General features: G+C 53.4%; 1 protein-coding gene across 5 annotated transcripts; it reads right to left on the reverse strand.

Annotated features, from left to right (window-relative positions):
• Nucleotides 1–1473: 1473 nt before the first annotated feature.
• On the reverse strand, nucleotides 1474–11311 carry SEC14L6 (SEC14 like lipid binding 6). Of its 5 annotated transcripts, XM_002694624.6 has the most exons (12): nucleotides 11161–11311; nucleotides 8867–8942; nucleotides 8091–8134; nucleotides 7056–7115; nucleotides 6775–6963; nucleotides 6364–6459; nucleotides 4919–4979; nucleotides 4718–4801; nucleotides 2897–3003; nucleotides 2683–2822; nucleotides 2421–2590; nucleotides 1474–2226 (listed from the first exon to the last, which is right to left on the reverse strand). In XM_002694624.6, the coding sequence occupies exons 1-12, from the start codon at nucleotides 11212–11214 to the stop codon at nucleotides 2063–2065; spliced, it is 1245 nt and encodes a 414-aa protein (XP_002694670.1). In that variant the 5' UTR covers nucleotides 11215–11311; the 3' UTR covers nucleotides 1474–2062. The 5 variants fall into 5 exon arrangements, with proteins under 5 accessions (XP_002694670.1, XP_059732416.1, XP_059732417.1 ...); XM_059876433.1 differs by having other exon boundaries at nucleotides 1474–2590; XM_059876434.1 differs by having other exon boundaries at nucleotides 2140–2590; nucleotides 11203–11311.
• Nucleotides 11312–19215: the final 7904 nt, after the last annotated feature.

A 19215-nucleotide genomic window follows, 5' to 3' on the forward strand; every position in this document is an offset into this window, starting at 1 on the left:
TTCACTTGTTACCTCGATCAGACTTTGAAAGTTTACACTTTTTATTCATGGTTTGTTCGTTTACAACTTAGAATGGCCCTTTCCTTCTTCTCAAATATCTTTCTATGCTTTCCCATTTTTATTGATCATTGGTCCCATTTCTCTCTACCCTGCCTCACTGGTGGGGCTCTCTGGAGGATGACTTCTGAGATGAAGGCTCAGTTTGTCTCTGGTGTTCCTCTCCTCAGAAGGCCACCTCGTACACCCCACGATGTACACACTGCTCAGTAGAGCTTTCCACAAGGGTGGACACTTCCTGTACCAACCGTGTCTGGCTGGGTAGTGTCAAAGATGAACAAAGTCAAACGCTAGTTAAAGAGGTAAAGATGGATTTTATTAAGCATTAGCTATCGAAATAGGGAAGAGAGACTGGCATAAACTGAACTCAACTCTGCTGAAACAAAATGCAATTTCTTTTTTATTTATTTATTTTTTAACTGCATCCGGTCTTGGTTGTGACGCAGGGACGTCAGCTGCAGCATGAGGGATCTAGTTCCCTGACCAGGGATCGAACCCAGGCACCCTGCATTCGGAGCTGGAGTCTTAGCCACTGGACCAGCAGGGGAGTCCCTGAGAGGATGGAGGCTGAGCAGGTGAACCAATTCTTAGATACCCTCACAGTAGGAAGGGGAGCGTGTGAGCCAAGACTTCTTTCTCCATGGGGAAGGAATGTGCATTCAGAGGGGCAGCGGCACAGCTGCTTGCTAGGCAAGTGTATTAATCACGTCTCCTATTTTCTGTGTTCTGATGCTTTGACACCTGGGGCTTTGTTGACCCTGGAGGGACCACCCCTCCCAGGGATAGCCAGTTCCTAGAGAGAGAGTCAAAGACCTTGATGCTGGGAAAGACTGAGGGCAGGAAGGGAAGGGGGCGATAGAGGATGAGACAGTTGGATGGCATCATTGACTTGTTGAACGTGAGTCTGAGCAAGCTCCGAGGGATAGTGAAGGACAGGGAAGCCTGACGAGCTGCAGTCCGTGGGGTCGCAAAGAGTTGGCCACGACTGAGCGACTGAACAACAAGAGAGAGTCTTGCCCACGAGTGTGCTTTTCAAATACGGAGCCCACACTCCAGCCTCCTCCTGCATCAGGCTCAAACTCAGGGCAACTGGTACCCAGAACCAGGTTCCAGACAAATGGGACAACCCCTTGACCCCAGAGCCTGAGGAAATCACCCAAAATAGCCCATTCTAGGCCTGCTGACCCCGCCTCACCCATTCCTTCCGGGGAAACCATAACAAAGGCTTTTGCCTGCAGGTCCTCCCCCTCCTTCCACCTCATGACCACCCCCCTCCCACCCACGCCCACCCACCGTTTCTCCGGGTGATCCCCTGTGGCATCCATGCCCTCTCCTCTTGGGAACTATGAGTAATGCATTATCTTTTAAATGGCAATTGTTTCCAGTTCTGTCGGTCATATTATATTTCACATTTTCTTTCTTTTTTAAAGTATTTATTTATTTACTTTTGGCTGTGCTGGGTCTTCACTGCTGTGCGTGGGCTATCCTCCAGTCGCAGCGAGCGGAAGGCCACTCCCTGGTTGCGGTGCTTAGCCTCCGGTTGTGGTGGGCTCTCTTGCGGAGCACTGGCTCTCGGGGGCTCACGCTTCAGTAGTTGCGGCCCCTGAACTCCAGAGCGCAGGCTCAGTAGCTGCGGTGCACGGATTCAGCTGCTCTGCGGCATGTGGGAGCTTCCCGGGTCTGGGATCAAACCTATGTCTCCCTCTTTGGCAAGCAGATTCTTTACCACTGAGCCATCAGGGAAGCCCTGCACATTTTTTTGTTTTAACACGATGTATTTCAGAACGGGAACTCCCAACTCAGTATCGGTTGGTAGAAAAGGGGCCTCGAGTTTTCTCTGAGCTTGAATCACAGGGGCTGGAGAGTTTCTGTTGCTCTGCTGGCTGCCACAGTCCCGCAGTTCCAAAGATGCAGACCCACTGTGACAGATGGGCTGGGACCAGCTCGGTAGGATCCCCGTTCCTGGGGAGCTTGGAGGGCAGTCTGGCTAGGGAAGGCTGTGAGCTCACTGCGGACCTAGAGGCCACAGAGGAGGGTGTGGGAGCCGCGAGGCTTGTCTAGAATTCTCTATCTTCTCCAAGGAGGTTTGGTCCGGGAGCAGCACCTCCACGGTGTAGCTGATGTGCTTGGGGTGGATCAGGCTGTAGGTGTTGTCAAACCTCAGGACGTCTGCGTCGGCGGGACGGACATTCAGAGAGGACGCCCACCTGGGACCTCGCCCTCCTGTGCAGGTACTAGACCTGGGTGCCACTGCCACACCCGAGAGCCCGGAGCCAGGGCCCCTACCTGGTGGGACCTGATGCACGCAGTGCACCTGCCCCCCACGCCCAGGTCCAGGAGGAGCCATCCCTGCCAACACTCACAGACGCCGGCTTCCGTGCAGGTGAGGCTCCCGTCCTCGGGCACCATGTGGGCGTTGTAGCGCTGGCTGGCCAGCACCTCCGTCATCTCCGCGGCCCGCTGCCGCTCCCCCATCTTGGTCTTCAGGAAAACCCCGAAGCCTATGTCCCCTCCGTCCGACCCAAACTGCCACCTGCAGGGGACAGGGCCCCACTGACCACCACCTGCCTGGGCTCCGGGCCCCTCCCAACCACACCAGGTGTGTGTGGGGGGCGCCGTGCCCACCTGAGCACGCAGCCCGGGAACAGGATCTCGTTGTCCACCTGCAGGGAGGAGCCCCGGCCCACGGTCGCCTGGTGGTCGTACTGCACCCTCACGTGGTTGCGCAGGAAGTAATGCTGGGGCACGTCACCCCCGTAGTTGATCTGCAGGCGAGGGTGGTGAGCGGGCACCGCACCACGGCCATCTCCCCTCCCTCCCCGTCCTCTGGGCACCGGACCTTGGTCAGGCACTTGGGGTTGCCATCGGGGTCGGTCATGGTCCCCCCAAACTCCACGGGCAGCTGGTCGGGGCTGATGAATTTCAGCAACTCTTGCTTCCAGTTGCCTGTGGGGACAAAAGTGGGGCTCTGTGGGGGGATCGGGGGCTCAACAGAGGGAAGTGGGGCCAAGTCCAGGGCCGTCCTGTCCATATGACAGCCTCCCCCTACCTCCCACATACTCTCAGCGCCTCCAGGACAGAAGCCAAGAAGATCTAGGTCCACAGTGTCTGTGTGACCAGTTCCTGCCCCTTCAGCCCTGGTACCCACCCCTATCCGTCCAGGTGTTGGACCATGAGGCATCTTTTTTTTTTTTTTTTTTGACCATGCCACGTAGTTTGTGGGATCTTAGTTCCCTGACCAGGGTTCGAACCCGGGACCTCGGCAATAAAAGCGCTGAGTCTAACCACTGGACCACCATCTTTGCAGGGACTCAGATCAGTGTCTCCTGGAGCGTGAGGCTGAGCAGGGGCTTGTCTACCCTGGGCTTCCCTTTCCCTCGGAGACTGAACTCAGCCTTCCAGTCAGTCCCTGCCCTCAGCTCCTGCAGCTCCAGCACTCTCAGAACTGGGGGGAGGGTGTATCAGCCCTCCTCCCCCAACAGTGCTCTGACAAGCCAAGGTTGGTCCACAAAGGAGTGAGAGCATTATGGGAGCAAAGTGGGAGGAGGCAGAGGTGAACTCCCAGCATGCCCTGGGGCAGTGTGGACACAGAAATGAAACAGACTTCCCGTGCATTCTCTTTAAGGGAAAAGAACTCTTCATTTCTAGGCTATTATTTTATGGAAAAAAATTAAGATGTGTACAAAGATTCATCTATAAGCATCTTCACACCTCACTCTTCCTAATGGTAAAAAAAAAAAACAAAAACCTAAATTTTGGACTTTACCAAAATGAAATAAAGTTTATCACATGGTATGTGAAAAAGGTAGGTTCTAAAAGAGTATAACGTGGCATGAACCCATTTTTTTAAAATGAATTTCTTTGAAAAGATAGTACATGTTAATAATAGTTCCTTGAGAGACAGGATTTACTCTTTCTTCTTGATATATTTCTATATTTTTCTAAATTTCCAAATGTTATCAGGTATGTAATTTGGAAAACCTGCATCTTTTTCTCCCCATTTTATGGGGGGAAACTGAGGAATCTGAGACTCAGAGCCGGTGACTCAGCCCACTTGCAGCTCACAGGTGGTGTTGTAAAGAACAACTCACAGGTGAGTTGTAAAGAATCCGCCTGCCAATGCAGGAGACGGGGGTTCAATCCCTCGGTCCAGAACATCTCCTGGAGAAGGAAATGGCACCCCACTCCAGTATTCTTGCCTGGGGAATCCCATGGACAGAGGAGCCTGACAGGTTATAGCGCAGGGAGTCGCAAAGAGTTGGACACGACTGAGCAGCTGAGCACGTGTGTGATTTGAAAAACCTGCCTCTTATGCTCCCCATTTTACAGGGAAGCCTGAGGAACCTGAGACCCAGACAGAGCTGGTGACTCAGCCCACCTGCAGCTCATAACAGACAAAGTCATCCCTCAGATTCACATCTCTCAATCCAGAATTGGGGGCCCTCACATGGGCTGCCTCTGGGGTCTCTCAGAGCCCTCCTGGCCCCTCAGCCCTCTGGCAGGTGGACACATTGGCCTCAACAGTTGCTGCCTAAGGGAGTGGGTCCCCCAGAGCAGCTGTGTTCCCGAGCCTGGTGCCCTTGCGTTCGGGAACCCTCAGGTCTGCGGAGGAGCCACCCTCAGACCAGGTTCTGGAGCTGCAAAGGAGCTGCCCACTCACCTCCAAGGATCAGCACCTTCCTGCGCGTCTCCTCAGTGATGTACGGCTTGATCAGGTTGAAGGCCACCGGGAAGAGCTTGGGGGCTGAGACAGGCACCGTTTCAGGGTTTCCTGGGGTCTCCTTTCCCTGCCTCGTTGCCTCCCTGTCCCGTGCACCGCCCCCCAGCCCCACTTATGCATATGCGGAACTGCTTCACTCACCTTTCACAACAATTAAATTCTTCAAAATCTCAGGGTAGTTTGCCTCAAGTGCTGAGAAAAACTGTAGGGTCAAACTCAGGTCAATGCACGAGATGCAGGTGCCTAAATGCCGCCCCCTTAAGGCCCCTGAGGCCTCTCCAGACACCCCAAAAGCCTCCCAGACAAGAGGAACTCCCCCTGTCCGGTTTGTTGGGTCCCCGTCTCAGACACGCCCCCCGAAGCCATGAGTGCAAATTCTTGACAGATTTCCAGGGGATGACCCCACCTCCTGCAGACCAAAAAAACCCCCCTCAGTCAGGTCCCTGGAAGGTTCCCCTCTATGTGGCTTTGGGAACAAAATGCTTCCAGGATAAGAAACATTCAACGTGGCAAGGCATGGCTTTTTTTTGTAATTGGAATGTAATTTACATCCCATAAATGTCACCCTTTCACAGTGTAGAGTTCAGTGGCTCAGTGTACTCACCAGGCTGTGTAACCATCAGCACCGTCTAGTTGCAGAATATTCTCACCACGCCGGAAGGAACCCCGAACCCTAGCAGTCACCCTTCCCCACTCCCTGCAGCCCTGGTTGACTACCAGCGTGCTTTCTGTCTCTTATGGATTTACCTAATCTGGGTATTTCACATCAAGGGAATATACGTGGCCTTTGGAGTCTGGTGCTCTCAATTTATTATGTTTTCATGGTGCTTCTTTTTTTTTTGGACCTCGGCGCACAGTTTATGGGATTAGTTTCCCAACCAGGGATTGAACCTGTGCTCCTTGCACTAGAAGCGTGGAACCTTAACCACTGGACCGCCCGGGAAGTCGCTCGTGGTGGTTCTTGAAATGTTAAAATTTTTAGGTTCTCTGCTATCCTGGATTGAGCAGAAAGAAAAGGCAGGCTAGCTGCCCCGGCGGAGGCAGACCTTATCAGGGTCTCCCTTCCTTCCTCAGGAGCCCTGAAGATGACTTGCTCCCAGCCCCCTCCCAGGTAAGAGAGGGTGAGCGGGGAGGGAGTATAAGAGGGGAAGGGATACCCACGGGGACCCTGACCAGCCTGGGGACCAAGCCCTGCTGTTGTGACCTCCCGGACATGCGGTGGTGATGCTGAGGTGATGGCTGTGGCTTGGCACAGCCCTAAGAGACTTCGGGTTTGAAAGGATCCCTGCAGGGTCTTCCGTGATGGTCCAGTGGGTCAGGAATCCACCCTCCACTGGAGGGAGCGTGGGTTGGATCCCTGGTCAAGGAACTAAGATCCCACAAGCCTCAACCAGAGAGAAGTCTGTGCTCCACAAAGATCTGACAGCCAAAATAAATAAATACATAAATATTTAAAAAAGAAAAAAAAAGAGCCGCAAAACTGTGGGTGGAGTCAGAGAACCTCCCCACACACAGCCCACACCAGCAAGCGAGGGGCAGAGACCCAGGCGAGGGGACACCCAGCCCCCTGGGTAGGGCTCCCTCACCTCCTGGACAAGCTCCACTCCTGGCTTCCACAGATGTCTCAGGCTCAGCCCCTCGAAATCAAAAACAGTCGAGATTTTCTCCACTTTCTTCCCCAACTGCAAAGGAATGCTGAGAGGTGAGACCCCAGGAGGGTCTGTGCCCCCCACAGCCCACAGGAAGTAGGGCTGGGCCTGGCTCATGCTGGCGTGGAGGTTTCATGCCAGGAAGCCAAGTGCAGGGAGACAGGGCCGTCCCGAGGGGCACCCTCCCATCGTCTGCCCCTGGGAAGGCAGGTCACCCGAACCGTGTCTACTCGGAGGTGCTGGGAGGAGCCGAGGAGCTCAGGGAGGCAGGTGCCCAGTGCTGGGGGCTGTCTTGGAGGGGGCCAGATTTCGGCGGCCCAGGGGGATGGGGGGCCCTGGGACCCCCACCTTCTGGCTCTGCTGCTCACAGTCTCGCAGGAGCAGCTCCAGGCTCCAGAAGTTGAATCTGAGCAGCTCTTGTTTGGAGACGGAGAGGAGGAGGCCCTTGAGATCCAGGCCCCTGATGATGTGGTACCAGACGGGGCTACCCTCCCTGTCATGGCCGCAGAAGCCACTGGGCTCGTACAGCCTGACCACCTGGATGGATGCACAAGAGAGCAGGGCTGGGCGGTGGGGGTGGGTTTGATGGAGAGCCGGGGTCTGGGGCGGGCAGGGCGCTGGGGGCTCACCTCTGAGGGCTGCCACGCGAGGATGTTGTCCAGATCTTGTTGCTTCCGGAACTTCATGTGCTAGAGACAAGGGAGGGTGGGGCGCAGCTGAAGACCCCTCCTGAGCCAAAGGGTCTGCGGGGACCCAGGGATGCCAGGCCAGGCCCCGCTGCCGGCAACCACTGAGGGCCCGCCAGGGCATCCCGGGCTCCATGGACCCAGAACTGAGGGTGGGGATGCAAGGGGGACGGAGGAGACGGGGTCTGACACGGATGAGGACAGAAACACTCAGAAGGGACCACGTGAAGCCCGCATCCGTAGCTGCCTCTCCCTGAGTCATCCCTCCTGGTCCCCAGGCTCCTGTCCCCACGTGGCTTTCCAGGGAGCCCCACAAGCAGGGTCAGACTAACCCTAACCCTAACCCCAGCTGCCGGTCACCCTTAGTCAAAAGCCTAGACTCCCTAGGTGGCCTGCTGGGTCCCCGGGGATGGGCCTGGGCCACCCACTCAGCTGTATCTCTCCCCTTTCTCTCTAGGGCACAACCTCCTGTGCGCCTGGGTTTCTCCAGCTCGCCCGCACCTCAGGGCCTTTGCACGGCTCTGCCCTGTCTCCAGTCATCACACGGCTGCCTCCTTTTGGGCATTCGTGCTGGGGCCAACACATCGCCCTTTGGCAAGGAAGGCCTTCCTGCCCTCCCTCACTTCTTTCTGCCTTACTGTCTTGGCTGCAATTTCCACTCTCAGAAATTGCCTTGTCTATTTATTGATCTGGTTTCTTTTCTCTCTCTTTCCACCACTGCACTCTCCCCAGTGCGAGAAGCAGCGAGGCTCCACTTTGAGGTGCAATAAATGGTCGTTGCAAGAAAGTAAGGAAGGAAGGGAAGAGGGAAAGAAAGAAGGAAGGAAGAAGGATGGAAAGAAGAAAAGACGGAATTCCTGGCAGTCCAGTGGTTAGGAGTCCGGGCTTTCATGGCTGAAGGCCCGCGTTCAATCCCTGGCCCGGGAGCTAAGCTGCCACAAAGGGCAGGAAACGGGGCCGGGCAGGTGTTGCCCTCACCTTCCGCAGCATGGCCTCTGATTTCTTCAGGTCAAAGCTCCGAGCTGCAAGGAGGAGATAGGGTGGTGGTTGTGGACTCCTGGGGGCAGTGATCCTAGCTTGTGCCCCTCGGTGGGTTATTGGCCTCTGGGGTACTGTCCACTCAGAGGTGCTTGGAAGAGTCAAAGAGCTCAGGGAAGAAGGCTCTGGGTGCCCAGTGCTGGGGGCTGCCTTGGAAGGGTCAGGCTGTGGCTACCCGGGGGCTGGGAGGGGCCCCCGGCCCCCTTATCTCCTGCCTCCCTGATTCCCTGGGCTGATAGCAGTGGGTGTGCCCCTGGGTGGGCCATGGTGGTGGCAGTAGAGAAAGAAGGCACTACCCAAGAGGAAGCTAGGAAGAGAAGGTGTCCAGAGAAATAGCATGTGGAGTCCCTGCCACATCCATGGCCACCGTCAGGGCCCTGGGGACCATGCTGTGCCCAGGGTTCTTTTCCTAATGCTCTAAAACCCTGAAGAGATCAGACCCTCTGTATCTGGTGGAATCACAGAGCCAGGAATTATGTAAATCAAGAGCCTCTTCCACTCACACATCATTGAGGATGCCAATGAAGTTTTGTCTTTTAGGTTATATCTGTTGATACTTACTCAGTTAGAAACTAAAATTGTACACAGAAACTGTGTACACAGATAATACATATTTGCGGTTGCTTCCAGTGCCTGTGATTTGCAGCAACTTGTGACACAACAAGAGAGGCCTCGTATGCCCTTGACCTTCATCTCATGTTACGGTCCGTGCTCACCTCGGAGCCAGCGGAGCAGGAAGTAGTCGTCGGTGCTGGGCAGGACGGCCAGGATATCCTGCACGTTCTCCCGGAACTGAGGGCAGAGCGGGGAGAGACCCGGGTGGGCAGGGCCGCACGGTACCCGACGGCCGCAGGGGACAGGCCGGTGCCACAGGCCTGCAGAGCCCGCGGGCAACGGGGTGTCTGAGTAAAGGGGGCCCACCTGTGCTGGGGGAGCCGAGGCCTGGGCCAAGTCACGACAGTTCCCTTCCTCCCTTTGCGAAATGGGACAGTGATGATGAACCAGTTGCCCAAAGAGAGGATGAGATGCAGATTTTTGTTTTCTTTTCCTTTTTTATTTTGGCTGCACCATGAGGCTCGTGAGATCGTAGTTCCCAACCAGGGATTGAGCCCAGGCCCTCAGTAGTGAGACTGCAGAGTCCCAACCTCTGCACCTGCCAGGGAAGTCCCTGAAATGTGGAATAAATGAGATTTAGAGGGCTGACTCTTCCCTGACACCCATGGGGGCAGGGTGGGTCCTCCTAAGGGCCCAGCTCTCCACCCTCAGGGAGCCCCCAGGTCAATTCAGGTGGGAGGGTAGGTGACATGGAATCTAGGCTCAGAGAGGTGGAGCAATTTGCCCAGCGTCACACAGCAAGAGGCAAATGGTGTGTTTGATCCACACCGCATCATCCAGGCCTGAATGAGGGGTGACTCCACCCAACCTGAGAAGACCCTCTGCAGACAGGCCCCCGGAGACGATGGGGCAGTTTAGCTGGGCCCCAGCCCTCTCCAGGGGCTGAGGGTGCCACTTCTGTGTGAATGTCACGACTCTGAGACAGAGCCAGCTCTGGGGGCTCATGGACCTGGACCAGGACTCAGCAGTCCCAGTGCCGTCTGGCCCGAGTCATTCTCCTCTTCCTGCATTTCAGTCTCCTTCGACTCCAAATAGGAGGGTCAAAGAACTAGCTCTGGGCCCCCCAGGCCCAAATGAGCTGATAACCTCTGTCCTCAGAAACACAAGGAAGGGGTTTCCCTCGTGGTCCAGTGGATAAGACTCCAAGCTCCCAGCGCAGGGGACCTGGGTTTGATCCCTGGTCAGAGAAGGAGATCTCACAGGCTGCAGCAAAGACCGAGCATGCCACAACTAAGAACCCGCGCAGACAAAGAAAGAATTTTGTTTAACATATGTTTAAAGAAGGAAAGAAGCACAAGAGAGTCTTTGGCCCTGAGCTAATCATACCGCTAGTACACCCATCCCCCGCCCAAGGGAGGAATCTGAGGCTCACGTGACCTGCTCTGCCAAGATCTGCACCTAATTCTGTTTGTTTGTTTTGGTGAGCCACGGGGCTTGTGGGACCCTCGTTCCTGGACCAGGGATCTAACCCGGGCCCTTGGCAGTGAAAGCGCCGAGTCCCAACCACAGGACGGCCAGAGAGGCCCCTGGACCTAATCCTTGACCCCAGTTGTCTTGTAAGAGGACTTATTCTCCCAGCCTAGCTGGAATCTGCCCTCTTTCAGATGTGGAATTCTTCAACGGCAGGATTCAGGGCCTCCCTCCATGCTACTGAGGTGAGCGACTGTGCCTGGAGCCCTCACTTGCCGTGTTCAAGCCCGAGGGAAAGACCCCAACGAGCTAGAAAGGACGCGTGCCCGTTCCTGCGTCCCCCAGATCATAGCTAAGGCTGGGACCTGCCACCCCAGCAGCGCTCACCTGTGGGGCCCAATGGAGTGGCCACTAATGTCTGAGACGTGGCCAGTCTAAATCAAGATCTGCCGTGAGTCTGAGATACACGCAGGATTCTGAAGACAGTAGCAAAAACATCTCAGCGACCCTTTTTTACTGATTACAGGTTGTGGCAATTGATTACATATTGATTACATATCGTTGTTGCAACGATAACAACTTGGCTCTATCGGGTTAAATATATTACAGGGAATTCCCCTGCAGTGCAGTGGTTGGGACATGGCTTTCACCGCCGAGGCCCAGTTCCTGGTCCGGCAACTAAGACCCTACGATCCGGCCAAAAGTAAATGAGCAAAATATATTATCAAAATTGATGTCACTTGTTTCTTTTCCCTTTTGTAATGTGGCTGTTAGACACTTTGAAGTGACAAAGGTGGCCTGCAGTTGTGGTTCACGTTATGTTTCTATCGGATAGCGCTGGTGCTGACACTGGTCTCCAAGACCCTCAGAGTTGGGAAGAGACCTGGGGGTACAGAGCTCAGAGGGAATCAGGGGCCCCTGGGGCATTAGGAGAAACTGAGGCCCGTGTAGGACTCTCCCCTCCCCCACCCCCTGCCACACTCACCTGGGCCAGCGCCCTCTCCTGCGAGGGGCTCAGGTCACCCACCTGCCCACTCATGCTGCCCACGGCGGTGTGGGGTCCGGCTCCCTGGTCCTGAGTGCAGGCCCCACTGTGTGTCTCCCTGCAGGCTCTCCTGTCTTCTACTGAGCTGCTGGCCCCACCCCTTCCTGCCAGGCCTGTCCTCTCTTCCTGGCCGAGGTCATTCCTTACCAGGTGCCTAGGGCACTGACCCTTGACTGGCCTGGATTCACATCCTCCTCTGTGAAACAAGGGCAGCGAAACTTGCCCCACAGCATGTTGAAAGGTGACACCGCCTGTCGTTACACACCCAGGGGCTGCTCTCCACCCTGCCTCCGGGCCCCCACCCCCGGCTCCTGTGTTCCCAGCAGGAGCCTCCTTGAGCCAGGAAGGGCACCACTCACCCCCGACAGAGGCCTGGAACCTCACTGTGTGACCCAGGCTCCAGTGGCCGCCCCATGTGTCTGGAGCAACTGCCCGTGACTCATCACAGCCTTGAGGGCACGAGGCTTCAGGGGCGAGGAGAGAACTTCCCAGGCCCAGATCCAGCAGGTGGATGTGTCGCCTGGAGCTGGGTCACACCTGGCCTCGGGTGAGGGGTGACAGCGGACTCCTGGCTAGTCAGCTGCCCCAGGTCCGGACAAGAAAGCCAGAGCCCAAAACCAGGACACGGGGGGCTCGTGTGTGCATGGGACCTGCACGCCTTAGGTACTTGTCTGAGACAAGCATTCCCACAGTGTACACAGCAGGTGCTCAATAAGAGCTTGCCAAAGGCCTAGAGGAGCTATCCTACGTTGAAGGTCAGGAAGGGCGGTGGTGAGGAGATACCCCTCGTCCAAGGTAAGGATCATTGGCTGCGCTTTGCTGGAGCAGCCGTGAAGAGATACCCCACGCCCAAGGTAAGAGAAACCCAAGTAAGATGGTAGGTGTTGCAAGAGGGCATCAGAGGGCAGACACACTGAAACCATACTCACAGAAAACTAGTCAATCTAATCACACTAGGACCACAGCCTTGTCTAACTCAATGAAACTAAGCCATGCCCGTGGGGCGACCCAAGGTGGGCGTGTCATGGTGGAGAGAACTGACAGAATGTGGTCCACTGGAGAGGGGAATGGCAAACCACTTCAGTATTCTTGCCTTGAGAGCCCCATGAACAGTATGAAAAGGCAAAATGATAGGATACTGAAAGAGAAACTCCCCAGGTCAGTAGGTGCCCAATATGCTACTGGAGATCAATGGAGAAATAACTCCAGAAAGAATGAAGGGACGGAGCCAAAGCAAAAACAATACCCAGCTGTGGATGTGACTGGTAATAGAAGCAAGGTCCGATGCTGTAAACAGCAATATTGCATAGGAACCTGGAATGTCAGGTCCATGAATCAGGGCAAATTGGAAGTGGTCACACAAGAGATGGCAAAAGTGAACGTCGACATTCTAGGAATCAGCAAACTGAAATGGTCTGGAATGGGTGAATTTAACTCAGATGACCATTATATCTACTACTGCGGGCAGGAATCCCTCAGAAGAAATGGAGTAGCCATCATGGTCAACAAAAGGATCTGAAATGCAGTACTTGGATGCAATCTCAAAAATGACAGAATGATCTCTGTTCGTTTCCAAGGCAAACCATTCAGTATCACAGTAATCCAAGTCTATGCCCCAAAGAGTAATGCTGAAGAAGCTGAAGTTGAACGGTTCTATGAAGACCTACATGACCTTTTAGAACTAACACCCCAAAAAGATGTCCTTTTCATTATAGGGGACTGGAATGCAAAAGTAGGAAGTCAAGAAACACCTGGAGGAACAGGCAAATTTGGCCTTGGAATACGGAATGAAGCAGGGCAAAGACTAAGAGAGTTTTGCCAAGAAAATGCACTGGTCATAACTAACACCCTCTTCCAACAAGACAAGAGAAGACTCTACACACGGACATCACCAGATGGTCAACACCGAAATCAGATTGATTATATTCTTTGCAGCCAAAGATGGAGAAGCTCTATCTCCACTCAGCAAAAACAAGACCAGGAGCTGACTGTGGCTCAGACCATGAACTCCTTCTTGCCAAATTCAGACTTAAATTGAAGAAAGTGGGGAAAACCACTAAACCATTCAAATCTCTTATGATTATACAGTGGAAGTGAGAAATAGATTTAAGGGCCTAGATCTGATAGATAGAGTGCCTGATGAGCTGTGGATGGAGGTTCGTGACATTGTACAGGAGACAGGGATCAAGACCATCCCCATGGAAAAGAAATGCAAAAAAGCAAAATGGCTGTCTGGGGAGGCCTTACAAATAGCTGTGAAAAGAAGAGAAGCAGAAAGCAAAGCAGAAAAGGAAAGATATAAACATCTGAATGCAGAGATCCAAAGAATAGCAAGAAGAGATAAGAAAGCCTTCTTCAGCGATCAATGCAAAGAAATAGAGGAAAACAACAGAATGGGAAAGACTAGAGATCTCTTCAAGAAAACCAGAGATACCAAAGGAACATTTCATGCAAAGATGGGCTTGATAAAGGACAGAAATGGTATGGACCTAACAGAAGCAGAAGATATTAAGAAGAGATGGCAAGAATACACAGAACTGTACAAAAAAGATCTTCACCAGATCATCACCAGACCCAGATAATCACCATGGTGTGATTACTCACCTAGAGCCAGACATCCTGGAATGTGAAGTCAAGTGGGCCTTAGAAAGCATCACTACGAACAAAGCTAGTGGAGGTGATAGAATTCCAGTTGAGCTATTCCAAATCCTGAAAGATGATGCTGTGAAAGTGCTGCACTCAATATGCCAGCAAATATGGAAAACTCAGCAGTGGCCACAAGACTGGAAAAGGTCAGTTTTCATTCCAATCCCAAAGAAAGGCAATGCCAAAGAATGCTTAAACTACCGCACAATTGCACTCATCTCACACACTAGTAAAGTAATGCTTAAAATTCTCCAAGCCAGGCTTCAGCAATATGTGAACCGTGAACTTCCTGATGTTCAAGCTGGTTTTAGAAAAGGCAGAGGAACCAGAGATCAAATTGCCAACATCCGCTGGATCATGGAAAAAGCAAGAGAGTTCCAGAAAAGCATCTATTTCTGCTTTATTGACTATGCCAAAGCCTTTGACTGTGTGGATCACAATAAACTGTGGAAAATTCTGAAAGAGATGGGAATACCAGACCACCTGATCTGCCTCTTGAGAAATTTGTATGCAGGTCAGGAAGCAACAGTTAGAACTGGACATGGCACAACAGACTGGTTCCAAATAGGAAAAGGAGTACGTCAAGGCTGTATATTGTCACCCTGTTTATTTAACCTATATGCAGAGTACATCATGAGAAACGCTGGACTGCAAGAAACACCAGCTGGAATCAAGATTGCCGGGAGAAATATCAATAACCGCAGATATGCAGATGACACCACCCTTATGGCAGAAAGTGTAGAGGAACTGAAAAGCCTCTTAATGAAGGTGAAAGTGGAGAGTGAAAAAGTTGGCTTAAAGCTCAACATTCAGAAAACAAAGATCATGGCATCCGGTCCCATCACTTCATGGGAAATAGATGGGGAAACAGTGGAAACAGTGTCAGACTTTATTTTTCTGGGCTCCAAAATCACTGCAGATGGTGACTGCAGCCATGAAATTAAAAGACGCTTATTCCTTGGAAGGAAACTTATGACCAACCTAGATAGCATATTCAAAAGCAGAGACATTACTTTGCCAACAAAGGTTCGTCTAGTCAAGGCTATGGTTTTTCCTGTGGTCATGTATGGATGTGAGAGTTGGACTGTGAAGAAGGCTGAGCGCCGAAGAATGGATGCTTTTGACCTGTGGTGTTGGAGAAGACTCTTGAGAGTCCCTTGGACTGCAAGGAGATCCAACCAGTCCATTCTGAAGGAGATCAGCCCTGGGATTTCTTTGGAAGGAATGATGCTAAAGCTGAAACTCCAGTACTTTGGCCACCTCATGTGAAGAGTTGACTCATTGGAAAAGACTCTGATGCTGGGAGGGATTGGGGACAAGAGGAGAAGGGGACGACAGAGGATGAGATGGCTGGATGGCATCACTGACTCGATGGACGTGAGCCTGAGTGACCTCCGGGAGTTGGTGATGGACGGGGAGGCCTGGCGTGCTGCGATTCATGGGGTCGCAAAGAGTCGGACACGACTGAGCGACTGATCTGATCTGATGTGAAAGAAGTGATGGCAAGGGAAGCTGGAAGGGGCCGCCTCTCCCTTTTCGGTTCTTATATGGGTCTCTGGTGCCTGTGGCTGCCGAGAGGCACCCCCTCTTCAGACTCCCTGCCTCAACTCGCCCCCTGACTGGGCCCCCCCCAGGGTCATGTAAGTTCTCTGCTAAGGAAACCAGCCCTGCACTCCTGTACCTTGGCTAAGGTGTTAGCCTCCGCAGGGATAAGGACCAGGTCAGTTAGGACAGGTGTGGAGTAGGCCCTCAAGTGTGAAATAGCTCCTTCTCTTCCCGCTGCCCTATTTTCTCTCCCTCTTTTTGACCTTCTCCCTACCTCCTTTCTTCTCATCCTTCCCCTTTTCCTCCCTATTTTCCTTTTTCTCGACCATGCAGCCTGCAGGATCTTAGTCCCAAGATTTGCACCCACGCCACTGCCATGGAAGTGTGGAATCCTAATCACTGGACCCTTTCCTCTGTCTTTCAACATTTATTAAGAGCTGACTGTGTGTCAGGCACTGGCCTGGCCACCGGAGGCTGGCTGTGTCCATAAGACCCAGGCCCTGGCCTGGAGGGGCCTCGCAGACAGGCAGATCCACGGCTCTGACCCTGGGCTAGCCGAGCTGAGATGTGCAGCCTGGAGGCCCTGAACCAACCTGAACCTGGAGGCTGGGTTGTCAGAGAAGGGTGCCCAGAGACAGAAGGCAGAGCGTGCTTTGAAAACACGTAACAGTGTGAGGCCTGCAAAGGGAAGGGGGCTTTACACCATAGGAACAGCATGTGCGAAGCCCCAGAGGCATGCGGCTGCCTGGTTTCTCCTGAAGGGGATGCAGGGACCATGGTGGGGGAGGGGCTCGGAGCAGAGGATGGCCTCAGGCTACAGGCGGAGGGTGGCTCTTAGGGGCGAGCCTGAGGGAGGGACGAAAGGAGGGGCCCCGGTGAGGGGCAGAGTCCTGACCCGGGAGAGTGTGTTCATGTCCTGGGGCTGCCTTAACAAAGTCCCAACAGACTGGGTGGCTTCAAACAACAGGAGTTTATTCTTTCACAGATCTGGAGGCTAGAAGTCTGAAATCGCGGTGCCACGTTCCCTCTGAAACTCTGGGAGAATCCTTCATTGCCTCTTAGCTTCCGGAGGTGGCCGTCACCCCTGGCGTTCCTAGGTTGGCAGCTGCGTCACGCCAGCCTCTGCCTGTCTTCGCGTGGCGCGGTCCCTGTGCGTCCGTGTGTGTTCACATGACGCGTCCACGTCTCATCAGGACACCAGCCATGTTGGATTAGGGTCCACACCGAGGACCTCGTCTTTCTTGTTATATGTACAAAGACCCTGTTTCCAAATGCCAGTCATAGGGAACTGAGAGGTAGGACTCCAGCATGTCTTTTCAGGGGATACAGTTCAACCCCTAACAGAGAGGAACAAGTAGTTTCACTGCATTTCCCCCGGGGGCAGCCTTGATCCCTGCTTGGCTTTCACGGGTCTGGCCTACGGGTCGCCCCCACTGGCCAGTAACGGCAGAACCCGCCGAGACTGAACTTGGGAGCATGGCGCCCTCTGCTGTCCAGGTGTAGCAAGAGCAGCCCGGTTCCGGAAGGCGACCCCCTTGCAGAGCCGCTTGGAGACCTATTTTTCCGGCCACGGAAAAGCCCTTCAGTCCTGAGGCTGAGGTGGCCAACTGGAATGGTGCTGAAGGTCTGGGGGCTGCGAGCACCAGCTTGGCAGCTGACTGACCTGGGTTTGCGTCCTGCCTCTATGGTTGGCTGACTGGGTGACCCTGGGCTGGTGGCTCTGCTTCTCTGTGTCTCCATCACCTTCTCGGGGCAGCAAAGGGTATTGTGCGTGTTCCCACAGGGCACAGTGCTGGGCACAGGGTGGTTGCTCAGTATCTGGCAACTACTCATTATCAAAATGTTAATTATGTTAACGTGAGTTAAGAACTGTACTGATTTTAAAACAAACCAGGCAGATGATCAATACTAATAAAGTAATTTATGTTCTTAGCATCTAGTAATGGCCAGATTTGTTCTCCTTGGATCCCCTAAAGGGCCTAAAAGTGCCAATATTCATAATAATAAACAATGAAATAATATATCAGATTATTATTGGCATTTCTAGGCCCTTAGGGTTCCAGGGAAATAGAATTATGGGGTTCCACGAGCCAGAAAGTTATAATATTGCACTCAGTCACATCTCTCTCTGATTAATAAAAGGAGGGAAAATTCTCTAATAAATGTGGGGTCAGTTACAGCATTTCCTGCAAATACACCTAGCTATTGTCAGTTTTATTTATTTTCGCTTATATGTCTCCTTATGAATAAAATAAAGACTCTGAGGGTGTGCTAATCTCTTGCTACAAGGAACACTATGAGGGTGCAGGCAGTAGCCCCAGGCGGTTGGTGGGGTCAAACCGGTCCCTGCCTACCGGAAGTCCTGGTTGCCCAGGACTGAGGCGTCTGCTGCAGTGTGGAGCTTTCAGGGCTGAAACCAGGTCGGCCCCAGGAACTGAAACAGTCGGTCACCCTCACTCCTTCCTACCCTGCTTGGACCAGAAGCTCACTCCAGGAGGAGGACTGACTCAAGCCCAGGGAGGTGAGTGATCGATGGGGCTGACTTATGTGGCTTCAAATTCTGACCCTGGCACTCTTAGCTGTGTGACCTTGGGAAGGTCACTTAACCTCTTTGAACTTTGGTCTCTAAAGCTAGGATGCTGTACATATTCAGATAAGATATATAGGCACTTTGTTTGGCACAAACAGGTCTCCAAGAGTCCCCTGGCTGCAATTTCTGCCTTCCACATCTGGCTGCTGGCTCCTGGTTAGAGACCTAAGGAAGGGCCTTTCACAAATCCCCACCCTGATTGATCATACTTGACATGCATGGCTGCTCTCTGGACCTGAGCTCCAGCAGGGCCTGGGTCATCTTGCTGACTGCTGTCTGCTCAGGACCAGCTCAAGACTGAGGTGCACAACCGACAGCTAATAAATACCTTTTTTTTTTTTTTTTTTTGGATAATTGAACCCTAGGATGAGAGGGGGAAATCCAGGACTGAGGGAGGCTTGGAGCACAAGCAGAGGATGAGGCAGCCGGGAGAGGTCAGTGGGGGAGAGGGAGCCGGCAGGGACAGGGTGAACAGACACTGGCTGTGGAAAGGGTTTGGGGTCCTGGGGAGATGGTTTAGTACCGGGGTCTGATTCATCCTGCAACGTAAATCTCAAGCAATTCCCTTCTGTTTTCAGAAGGTCAGTCCCACATGCGTATATGGGATGGCGACTGCGCCTATCTCAAAAGGTTATTGTGAAGACTGATGAGATTGGGGGAGGAGCCCTCAGCCTGGGTCCAGGGCCTGCTAAGTGCTCCCTACCTCCCTGTCACTCTCATGCACACTCCCCCACACACACCCACACGATCTTCTAGGTCTTGGGACCTCACGGGAGTCCTTCAAACACAAAGGGCTTCAGCATGTGACAGATACACACCAAACCCCGCCCCACCCCTGGGCTCTGAACCCCTGGGCTCTGTCCACAGGTGCCCACTGCACTCCCTTGCTGCTGCTAAGTCACTTCAGTCGTGTCTGACTCTGTGCGACCCAGAGACAGCAGCCCACCAGGCTCCCCCGTCCCTGGGACTCTCCAGGCAAGAACACCGGAGTGGGTTGCCATTTCCTTCTCTAATGCATGAAAGTGAAAAGTGAAAGTGAAGTCGCTCAGTCGTGTCCGACCCTCAGCGACCCCATGGACTGCAGCCTTCCAGGCTGCTCCATCCATGGGATTTTCCAGGCAGAGGACTGCTCTCCCTTGGGGTTCCCAAATCCCCACCAGTCACACCCCCCACACACACACCAGGGCCGCGCCAGTCAGCACCACTGAGGCTGA

This window comes from Bos taurus, chromosome 17, assembly GCF_002263795.3.
Source record: "Bos taurus isolate L1 Dominette 01449 registration number 42190680 breed Hereford chromosome 17, ARS-UCD2.0, whole genome shotgun sequence".
Classification (NCBI taxonomy): domain Eukaryota; kingdom Metazoa; phylum Chordata; class Mammalia; order Artiodactyla; family Bovidae; genus Bos; species Bos taurus.

What these genes read in the sequence shown, in the direction of transcription:
- SEC14L6 (XM_059876433.1), bottom strand. Translation starts at nt 11,214, where the DNA reads ATGAGTGGGCAGGTGGGTGACCTGAGCCCCTCGCAGGAGAGGGCGCTG. An exon ending in CCTGCTCCGCTGGCTCCGAG is followed by an intron (nt 8,135 to 8,866) that starts GTGAGCACGGAC and finishes TCCTCCTTGCAG; the next exon opens with CTCGGAGCTTTGACCTGAAG. An exon ending in GTGAGCAGCAGAGCCAGAAG is followed by an intron (nt 6,460 to 6,774) that starts GTGGGGGTCCCA and finishes ATTCCTTTGCAG; the next exon opens with TTGGGGAAGAAAGTGGAGAA.